At 44.5% G+C, this 11,416-nt stretch overlaps 1 protein-coding gene across 2 annotated transcripts; it reads right to left on the bottom strand.

Moving 5' to 3' along the window:
* Nucleotides 1-218: 218 nt before the first annotated feature.
* Nucleotides 219-4,012, bottom strand: LOC139581062 (putative nuclease HARBI1). 2 transcript variants are annotated; one of them, XM_071410417.1, is made up of 9 exons: nt 2,941-4,012; nt 2,789-2,850; nt 2,620-2,706; nt 2,491-2,532; nt 2,249-2,422; nt 2,134-2,169; nt 1,481-2,035; nt 1,088-1,199; nt 219-993 (listed from the first exon to the last, which is right to left on the bottom strand). In XM_071410417.1, the coding sequence occupies exons 1-6, from the start codon at nt 3,041-3,043 to the stop codon at nt 2,134-2,136; spliced, it is 504 nt and encodes a 167-aa protein (XP_071266518.1). In that variant the 5' UTR covers nt 3,044-4,012; the 3' UTR covers nt 219-993; nt 1,088-1,199; nt 1,481-2,035. The 2 variants fall into 2 exon arrangements, with proteins under 2 accessions (XP_071266518.1, XP_071266517.1); XM_071410416.1 differs by lacking the exons at nt 2,134-2,169; nt 2,249-2,422; nt 2,491-2,532; ... (1 more) ...; nt 2,789-2,850; nt 2,941-4,012.
* Nucleotides 4,013-11,416: the final 7,404 nt, after the last annotated feature.

The following is an 11,416-nucleotide window of genomic DNA, read 5'->3' as shown; positions in this document are numbered from 1 at the left end:
AAATGACAGATGTGGGGCATTTCGTGAAATTGTACTTCAGTATGGTTTCATAAACAAAGACATGCTGATGTGCCAGAATATTAAGTATCACATTGTCATAAGTATCAAAACAATATGTAGCTTTTCTGCAGAAAGAACCAGCCTCATAAATTTATTACTTTATCCTTTTTCTTCAGTGTGGCCCTAGTACTCTGTCATATAAACAAATACACATTCCATATGAATATAAAAACACAATGTGTAACATTATGTTCCTTTATTGAATAAGGACAAAACAAAGCAGGTAAACCATCAGCTCCTTTCGAAACTGAAGTCACAGTGACTCTACAAGATGGAAAGCACAGAATCCAAGCATATTATACAAAATGATACATACACATTCAAAGGTCTGTATATAACACACCCTGCATGTCTGCACACTAAAATAAATGCAGGACAAATCCATACACATCAACTGAACAGACAAATGAATGGATGCAGTAGCCTCCCTGCAGCCTTGTATTACACACAGTATACCGCACAAACATCATAAGAGGCCAAATTCGTCAAAAAACGAACCCAAAAAAAACCAAATTCCTCTGCCACCGCAGGACATATTTAACCAAAATTGAAAGCACACATACTAACTAAAATAATTCAACACATATTGGTCCCTCAGCAGCCGACCACTGTCGTCATCAGGGAAGATTGCCGGATTGTCCCAGTCCATGGCTGGTGGCACTCTGGGGGCCCTCTCCTTCCTCAGGCAGGCCACATTGTGGAGGACAGCACAAGCCACAGTAATATCACATGCCCTAACAGGGCTGACCCTTAATTTGTGAAGGCAGTGAAAGCGTGCCTTCAGGAGGCCAAAGGTCATTTCAACTCTGGCCCTGGTCCTGGCATGGGCATGGTTGTAGGCCTGCTGTGCTTCCTGGGGGTCTGTGAAAGGTGTCAGGAGAAAAGGCTGGCAGCCATACCCCCTGTCTCCCAGCAACACACCAGAGAATTCACCTGTCAACACAAAATCTCATCATTACTACCTCATAAACACAGTGATATTCTTGACACAGCCATGATGGTTATAAATAGGGGTTGTGTGGCTTACCTTGTGATAGGCACTGATAGATTTCAGAGGCCCGAAAGATTCTGGAGTCATGGACTGAGCCAGGCCATTTTGCCACAACATTGCTGATCACACAGTCAGCATTGCAGACCATCTGAAATCATAAGATGAGGAATATTACACCAATCAATGCACATCACTGGCAATGCAGAGTGTTCGTCAATGGACAATATCAAAAAGTTATGTTCACCTGAACATTAATGCTGTGAAAGGATTTCCTATTCACAAAATCGGCCTCATGGGCACCTGAGGGGGCTTTTATCCTTATGTGTGTGCAGTCCACTGCACCAATGACATTGGGGAAACCTGTCACACAAAGTAATGAGTATCCTACTATGTGTTAACAGTTGTCCTGTAATTTGTAGATCCTCTTACCTGCAATCCTATAGAACTCCTCTTTGATGTCACAGAGTCTTCTGTGGCCAGGGAAGGAGATGAAGACATCTGCTAATGCTTTGATAGCCAGACACACACTCCTTATTGTGCGGCAAATTGTGGCCTTGTTCAGCTGTTCTGCATCCCCCACTGAGTACAGGAAGGCTCCACTAGCAAAAAAGCGCAAGGCCACACAAACCATTTGCTCCACACTCAGTGCATGGCTCCGTGCAGTGCGGTGCTTAATCCTGGGACCCAGTAGTCTGCATAGATACCTGATGCCATCTGCAGAAAACCTGTATCTTTCATATAGATGGTCATCAGGGAAGGCCAGTGGGTCCAACCGGTCCCTGAAGACCCTTTCTCGCCTGAAGGCTCTCCTCAGCACAAGTGCTTCTTCATCCACCACATCTCGCACGAATGGGCATGCCATTGTCAGAGCAGAAAGGAACACACAATTTTGGGCCTTCATATAGGCTAGTGGCCACACCTGGTGCTGGGGGGGTGGGCAAAAGAGGGCGATGCCTTATAACGATGACTTGGTTGTACTGATTGCTGGGAAAATAAAAAAAACCTTAGAAAGATGCCACCGTCCTGTGTGCTCACAATAAGAGCTCATATGTCATGGCTCACTTGACTTTACGAGAATATACCTAATTTTTATTTTGAGCTGTGTCATCTTCTTGGAGCTGGGGGAGGAAAGAAAAATAATGATTAATACATTTGTGTTACAGTTAGCATACAGTGTACATTGAAGGCATATCTCACCTCCCTCTCAAGTTTTTTTATTTCAAGGTCCAGTTTCCTAATTGTCCTATTTTTTATTTCGGACTCCAGTGCAAGATTTTCCATCTTTTTCTTCTTGTACTGAATGTCTATGTCTGCCAGTTCTATTTGGCGCCGGAGGTGGTTGCCATACAACTTTCTGATAGCTTGTGAGCTCTGTGAACACAATACAATTAGCGCAGCTGGAATTTGGCAGGATGTGGTGTCCTTTTATTAATACGCACTATGTTGCCAGGCTGGTTTTCCCACTGTATAGCATCTGGGTCCTGTAAAAGAAATTAGATTTTTTGATTTTGATGAGGACTCCTCACCATTGTAGAGTAAATAGTACTTTCACAGTCTTAACATGATACCTCATGCCTTCTGGAATCCAGAGAGATGGTCTCCTCCTCATCATCGTCTCCATCATGTGCTGTTGCTGCTGCACTGGGGCCTTCACCCTATCACATTTAATCGGATTCATATTGAAGCTAGTAGACAAGACATGCCAGGCCTACAGTATGCCTTTGATGGAGTACTCACTGGATCAGCATCGTCTGGTGCTTGTGCTGGTGGCTCTAACAGGAACACAGTGCTGCCAGACACTGCAAGGCAATAGGTAAACCAAAGTCAGACAGTCCAAATTGATTCAATATGAATGTGGTTGTATCCCATGTAGAGATGGAAGGACATACCTTGAATGAAGCGGGTGGCATCTTGGGAGGAACCTATGCTCGTCTCTTTCCCCCCAGGGATCCCCTCTAAGACGGGCCTGCCTTTATTTAGCTCCAAGGCCATGTCCTCTGCTGGGGTAAGGTCAGCCTTTGGTGACCCACCACCCGTGCCTTGTCTGTGGTTATTCTTTTTCACTGCTAAAACAGTACAGACAATGTGTGAGCAGGCACCTTCTGGGTACAATATATGCTTGTGCTTTGTTAAATATTAGTCAGGGACCATACCATTCTGCAGAATGTTCTTGTATTTGATTTTGACCTGCTGCCATGTCCGTTTTGGCCCGTTCATGTTTAATCTACACACACACACACACACACACACACACACACACACACACACACACACACACACATTTAATGAAGTCACACTGCAAAAAATTACTTGGTATTTTTGTCTTGTTTTCAGTAAAAATATCAAAAAATTTATCATAGCTTTATACAGTGTGATGGAGTTACTTTACACAATTTCACTCATATCTGCAGTGCATTTCAATTAAAAATTTAACCGTTTCATAATTACAGTACAACTGCATTTTTGGAGATGTGAATTAAATATTTGAATTGTAATTGTGATGTTTCAGCGGAGCGGTGAGTGTGTAATTGTGCACTACTTACGCATTCAGGCGGTCTGCAATACTTTGCCACGCTTTTTCTCTTTGCTTTATCACTGTGGCGGTGTTGCCTTTCTTCTTAATTATATCTTTTACCTCCTCGTATGCCTCCATGAGGATTTGTGCTTCCGACGGGGAAAAGTACGCGGCTCTAGTTGCCATGGTAAATCAGTTAATCTGTGATCTGTGGCGGGGTCTATTTGAGTGAGCCGTGAGCGCGCACCTATCCAGGATTGGTTTCACCTGGCTTAATGAATCCGTGTCTGCTCATCCTGGCTTGGTCTTTGTGCAACCAATTAAGCCTGGACGCACATGTTTTGGCTTCATTGAGCTCAGCTGAGTCATTTATCCCGGATGTCTTAATTCTACTTTTGTGCAACAGGCCCCAGGTCTGTTCAACGCTGGTCCGACCAATCTGATTCCACGCTTCAAGACTGCTTCGATCACGCGGATTGGAATATGTTCCGCATTGCGTCCAACAACAATATTGACGAATATGCTGATTCGGTGAGCGAGTTCATTAGGAAGTGCATTGACGATGTCGTACCCACAGCAACGATTAAAACATTCCCAAACCAGAAACCGTGGATTGACGGCAGCATTCGCGTGAAACTGAAAGCGCGAACCACTGCTTTTAACCAGGGCAAGGTGACCGGAAGCATGACCGAATACAAACAGTGTAGCTATTCTCTCCGCAAGGCAATCAAACAGGCTAAGTCCCAGTACAGAGACAAAATCGAGTCGCAATTCAACAGCTCAGACACAAGAGGTATGTGGCAGGGTCTACAGTCAATCACGGATTACAAAAAGAAAACCAGCCCCGTCGCGGACCAGGATGTCTTGCTCCCAGACAGGCTAAACAACTTTTTTGCCCGCTTTGAGGACAATACAGTGCCACTGACACGGCCCCCTACCAAAACCTGCGGGCTCTCCTTCACTGCAGCCGAGGTGAGTAAAACATTTAAACGTGTTAACCCTCGCAAGGCTGCAGGCCCAGACGGCATTCCCAGCCGCGTCCTCAGAGCATGCGCAGACCAGCTGGCTGGTGTGTTTACGGACATATTCAATCAATCCTTATCCCAGTCTGCTGTTCCCACATGCTTCAAGAGGGCCACCATTGTTCCTGTTCCCAAGAAAGCTAAGGTAACTGAGCTAAACGACTACCGCCCCGTAGCACTCACTTCCGTCATCATGAAGTGCTTTGAGAGACTAGTCAAGGACCATATCACCTCCACCCTACCGGACACCCTAGACCCACTCCAATTTGCTTACCGACCCAATAGGTCCACAGACGACGCAATCGCAACCACACTGCACACTGCCCTAACCCATCTGGACAAGAGGAATACCCATGTGAGAATGCTGTTCATCGATTACAGCTCAGCATTTAACACCATAGTACCCTCCAAACTCGTCATCAAGCTCGAGACCCTGGGTCTCGACCCCGCCCTGTGCAACTGGGTCCTGGACTTCCTGACGGGCCGCCCCCAGGTGGTGAGGGTAGGTAACAACATCTCCACCCCGCTGATCCTCAACACTGGGGCCCCACAAGGGTGCGTTCTGAGCCCTCTCCTGTACTCCCTGTTCACCCACGACTGCGTGGCCATGCACGCCTCCAACTCAATCATCAAGTTTGCGGATGACACTACAGTGGTAGGCTTGATTACCAACAACGACGAGACGGCCTACAGGGAGGAGGTGAGGGCCCTCGGAGTGTGGTGTCAGGAAAATAACCTCACACTCAACGTCAACAAAACAAAGGAGATGATTGTGGACTTCAGGAAACAGCAGAGGGAGCACCCCCCTATCCACATCGACGGGTCAGTAGTGGAGAAGGTGGAAAGTTTTAAGTTCCTCGGTGTACACATCACGGACAAACTGAATTGGTCCACCCACACAGACAGCGTCGTGAAGAAGGCGCAGCAGCGCCTCTTCAACCTCAGGAGGCTGAAGAAATTCGGCTTGTCACCAAAAGCACTCACAAACTTCTACAGATGCACAATCGAGAGCATCCTGTCGGGCTGTATCACCGCCTGGTACGGCAACTGCTCCGCCCACAACCGTAAGGCTCTCCAGAGGGTAGTGAGGTCTGCAGAACGCATCACCGGGGGCAAACTACCTGCCCTCCAGGACACCTACACCACCCGATGTCACAGGAAGGCCATAAAGATCATCAAGGACAACAACCACCCAAGCCACTGCCTGTTCACCCCGCTATCATCCAGAAGGCGAAGTCAGTACAGGTGCATCAAAGCAGGGACCGAGAGACTGAAAAACAGCTTCTATCTCAAGGCCATCAGACTGTTAAACAGCCACCACTAACATTTAGCGGCCGCTGCCAACATACTGACTCAACTCCAGCCACTTTAAAAATGGGAATTGATGGAAATTATGTAAAAATGTACCACTAGCCACTTTAAACTATGCCACTTTATGTTTACATACCCTACAGTACTCATCTCATATGTATATACCGTACTCTATACCATCTACTGCATCTTGCCTATGCCGTTCTGTACCACCACTCATTCATATATCTTTATGTACATATTCTTTATCCCTTTACACTTGTGTGTGTATAAGGTAGTAGTTGTGGAATTGTTAGATTACTTGTTGGTTATTACTGCATTGTCGGAACTAGAAGCACAAGCATTTCACTACACTCGCATTAACATCTGCTAACCATGTGTATGTGACTAATAAAATTTGATTTGATTTGATACTAAACATAAACCCAACTACTCTAATAAACGCCCTAAACCTTACAACCACCCTAGACACTACAAAAAACACATACATTCCCCATGTCACACCCTGACCTAACTAAAATAATTAAGAAAACAAAGAATACTAAGGCCAGGGCGTGACAACATCAGTCAGGAAGTTAAAGCTTGGTCGCAAATGGGTCTTCCAAATGGAAAATGACCACAAGCATACTTCCAAAGTTGTGGCAAAATGGCTTAAGGACAACAAAGTCAAGGTATTGGAGTGGCCATCACAAATCCCTGACCTCAATCCCATTGAAAATGTGTGGGCAGAACTGAAAAAGCATGTGCAACCCAGGAGGCCTACAAACCTGACTCAGTTACACCAGCTCTGTCAAGAGGAATTGGAGAAAATTCACCCAGCTTATTGTGGGTAGCTTATGGAAGGCCACCCAAAACGTTTGACCCAATTTAAACATTTTAAAGGCAATGCTACCAAATACTAATTGAGTGTATGTAAACTTCTGACCGACTGGGAATGTGATGAAATAAATAAAAGCTGAAATAAATCACTCTAACCTTATGACATTTCAGATTCTTAAAATAAAGTGGTGATCCTAACTGACCTAAGACAGGGAATTTTTACTATAATTAAATGTCAGGAGTTATAAGGTGTATGTAAACGTCCGACTTCAACTGTACATTCCTCCTACACATAACCATTAACTTCTGGTGTAGCAAGTATTTCAAATTTACAACCCAACAACTGAAACCAGACTGTGGCCCTTCTCTCCATAGAATACCTAATATCTAACAGTAACATATTATGACAGAATGTAAACTCTGCATTCTCCGCTCTCCCTCTATAAAATAATAAGGATACCAGCTGTCAGAGCAGCTCACAGATCACTGCACCTGTACATAGCCCATCTGTAAATATCCCATCCAACTACCCTCATCCCCATACTGTATTAATCTATCTTGCTCCTTTGCACCCCAGTATCTCTACTTGCACATTCATATTTTGCACATCTGTCACTCGTGTTTAATTGCTATATTGTAATTACTTCACCACCATGGCCTATTTATTGCCTTACCTCCCTTATCTTACCTCATTTGCACACACTGTATATAGACCTTTTCTATTGTATTATTGACTGCATGTTTTTTTATTCCATGTGTAACTCTGTGTTGTTGTATGTGTCGAACTGCTTTGCTTCATCTTGGCCAGGTCACAGTTGTAAATGAGAACTTGTTCTCAACTAGCCTACCTGGTTAAATAAAGGTGAAATAAATAAATACAAATATTTCAAGTTTAGAAGTCAGAACATTAACTCCATATTGTTCAACATTATATAAACTTGGAAATGACTTATAATTGAACAAAAAAATACAATGAACAAAAAGAACATTCACAGTTGATTATTAGGTTTACACTTCCGAAATTTATGGCCTCTGATCTATTATTACACTATGCACACTCTTATTCCACCTCTCGTCTGACAACCCAAAATGACATTTCAGCTGGAGCTTTTGACTTCCTCCATTTTCTCCTTTTGGTTACTAAGAGAGTGATAGCACAAGACTTGAAAAGCAAAGAGAAACACAAAACATATGTATTAATAATGTGTTAAGCGATACATAATTACATATGCAAAGAAAAAACTGTTTGATAACATGATGATTCCCACTCTCCTGATTCTATGCCGTCGGGATACTTTTTCTGCTGGGTTCCACAATAATGAAGGCCCTAAAAAACTTTCTCATGCTTTCATCCAGTCTTTCCCTGTCCGGCCACAGGTTCCAAAAGGTGTTCCCAAGCCATGGCATTTTCACTTCACTCCCCATCTCCTATTGCCTTCATGGTTTACTGATAGATCTAGGACTGAACCTTTCCTACCTGTCTCCCAACTCATACCCGGTTCCCTAGCCCCCAACATCTCCAATGGCATCCTAATGTTCTGCTACAGTCAGAACCTGTGGATAATAGTTTCCTGTGCTCAGTTTAGGTACAACACCATCTCTGCTACTCCCACCATGATCTGGGTATGTGTGATGTTCAATATAACTTCATAGTACTCTACGAGGAATATTAAACTACCAACAGGATATTAAAAACTGTAATATCTTATGCTTCACGGGGTCGTGGCTAAACGACGACACTATCAACATACAGCTGGCTGGTTATACGCTGTATCGGCAGGATAGAACAGCGGTGTCTGGTAAGACAAGGGGTGGTGGACAATGCATATATGTAAACAACAGCTGGTGCACGATATCTAAGGAAGTCTCAAGGTTTTGCTCGCCTAAGGTAGAGTATCTCATGATAAGCTGTAGACCACACTATCTACCTAGAGAGTTTCTGTATTTTTCGTAGCTGTCTACATACTACCACAGACCGATGCTGGCACTAAGACTGCACTCAATGGGCTGTATTCCGCCACAAGCAAACAGGAAAACGCTCAACCAGAGGCGGCGCTCCTAGTAGCCGGGGACTTTAACGCAGGGAAACTTAAATACGTTTTACCAAATTTCTAATCAGCATGTTAAATGTGCAACCAGAGGGGGAAAAAACAAACTCTGGACCACCTTAACTCCACACACAGAGACGCGTACAAAGCTCTCCCTCGCTGTCACGATCGTCGTATGGTGGAAAAGAGGAGGACCAAGGCGCAGCGTGATAACAATACATCTTCTTTTAATTATAACGAAGACGAAACGAAGGATACTGACAAACTATACAAAACAACAAACGAACGTGAAGCTATAAAACGAAAGTGCAGACACAACCAACTAACGTATAGACATAGACAATCACCCACGAACTACCTAATGAATATGGCCACCTAAATATGGTTCCCAATCAGAGACAACGATAGACAGCTGTCTCTAATTGAGAACCAATCTAGGCAACCATAGACATACATACACCTAGACTAGACACTGCCCCATAAACATACAAAACCCCTAGACAATACAAAACACATACATCCCCCATGTCACACCCTGACCTAACTAAAATAATAAAGAAAACAAAGATAACTAAGGCCAGGGCGTGACACTCGCCCTCCAAATCTAACCATAATTCTATCCTCCTGATTCCTGCTTACAAGCAAAAGTAAAGCAGGAAGCACCAGTAACTCGGTCAATAAAAAAGTGGTTAGATGAAGCAGATGCTAAGCTACAGGACTGTTTTGCTATCACAGACTGGAATATGTTCTGGGATTCTTCCTATGGCATTGAGGAGTACACCACATCAGTCATTAGCTTCATCAAAAAGTGCATCGATGATGTCGTCCCCACAGTGACTGTACGTACATACCCCAACCAGAAGCTATGGATTACAGGCAACATCCGCACTGAGCTAAAGGCTAGAGCTGCCGCTTTCAAGGAGCGGGACTCTAACCCGGAAGCTTATAAGAAATCCCGCTATGCCCTCCAACAAACCATCAAACAGGCAAAGCGTCAATACAAGACTAAGATCGAATCGTACTACACCGGCCCTGACACTTGTCGGATGTGGCAGGGCTTGCAAATCATTACCTGACTACAAAAGGGAATCCCAGCTGAGAGCTGCACAGTGACACTACTTCTATGCTCGCTTTGAGGCAAATAACACTGAAAAAAGGATGAGAGCACCAGCTGTTCCGGAAGACTGATCACGTTCTCCGCAGTCGATGTGAGTAAGACCTTTAAACAGGTCAACATTCACAAGGCTGCAGGGCCAGACGGATTACCAGGACATATACTGCGAGAATGCACTGACCAACTGGCAAGTGTCTTCACTGACATTTTCAACCTCTCCCTGTCCGAGTCTGTAATATCAACATGTTTAAAGCAGACCACCATAGTCCCTGTGCACAAGAACACTAAGGTAAACTGCCAAAAATGACTACCGACCCCGCAGCACTCACGTCTATAGCCATGAAGTGCTTTGAAATGGCTGGTCGTGGTTTACAACACCATTATCCCAGAAACCCTAGACCCACTCCAATTTGCATACCTCCTTAACAGATCCACAGATGATACACTCTATTGCACTCCATACTGCCCTTTCCCACCTGGACAAAACGAACACCTATGTGAGAATGCTATTCATTGACTACAGCTCAGCGTTCAACACCATAGTGCCCTCAAAGCTCATCAATAAGCCAAGGACCCTGGGACTAAACACCTCTCTCTGCAACTGGATCCTGGACTTCCTGATGGGCCGCCCCCGGGTGGTAAGGGTAAGTAATAACACATCCGCAACGCTGATCCTCAACATAGGGGCTCCTCAGGGGTGCGTCCTCAGTTCCCTCCAGCACCATCATTAAGTTTGCCGATGACACAACAGTGCTAGGCCTGATCACCAACAACGATGAGACAGCCTATAGGGAGGAGGTCAGAGACCTGGCCGTGTGGTGCCAGGACAACAACCTCTCCATCAACCTGATCAAGACAAAGGAGATGATTGTGAACTACAGGAAAAGGAGGACCGAGCACGCCCCCATTCTCATCGACGGGGCTGTAGTGGAGCAGGTTGAGAGCTTCAAGTTCCTTGGTATCCATATCACCAACAAACTAACATGGTCCAAGCTCACCAAGACAAGTTGTGAAAAACCTATTCCCCCTCAGGAGACTGAAAAGATTTGGCATGGGTCCTCACATCCTCAAAAGGTTCTACAGCTGCACCATTGAGAACATCCTGACTGGTTGCATCACTGCCTGATATGGCAACAGCTCGGCCTCCGACTGCAAGGCACTACAGAGGGTAGTGCGTACGGCCCAGTACATCACTGGGGCCAAGCTTCCTGCTGTCCATATTACCACACTGCATAATCAATATTTTCTATCAGTTTGAGGCACCCAAACGTACAGTTGAAGTCAGAAGTTTACATACACCTTAGCCAAATACATTTAAACTCAGTTTCACAATTCCTGACCTTTAATCCTTGTAAAAAATTCCACGTCTTAGGTCAGTTAGGATTACCACTTTATTTTAAGAATGTGAAATGTCAGAATAATAGTAGAGAGAATGATTTAAATCAGCTTTGATTTATTTCATCACATTCCCAGTGGGTCAGAAGTTTACATACACTCAATTAGTATTTGGTAGCATTGCCTTTCAATTGTTTAACT

This window comes from Salvelinus alpinus, chromosome 7 (assembly GCF_045679555.1).
Source record: "Salvelinus alpinus chromosome 7, SLU_Salpinus.1, whole genome shotgun sequence".
NCBI classification, from domain to species: domain Eukaryota; kingdom Metazoa; phylum Chordata; class Actinopteri; order Salmoniformes; family Salmonidae; genus Salvelinus; species Salvelinus alpinus.
This window is presented reverse-complemented; position numbering and strand designations above follow the sequence as displayed.

What these genes read in the sequence shown, in the direction of transcription:
- LOC139581062 (XM_071410416.1), bottom strand. Translation starts at nt 1,549, where the DNA reads ATGTCTTCATCTCCTTCCCTGGCCACAGAAGACTCTGTGACATCAAAG. An exon ending in GGAGTTCTATAGGATTGCAG is followed by an intron (nt 1,200 to 1,480) that starts GTAAGAGGATCT and finishes TTATGATTTCAG; the next exon opens with ATGGTCTGCAATGCTGACTG. An exon ending in CTATCAGTGCCTATCACAAG is followed by an intron (nt 994 to 1,087) that starts GTAAGCCACACA and finishes TTGTGTTGACAG; the next exon opens with GTGAATTCTCTGGTGTGTTG.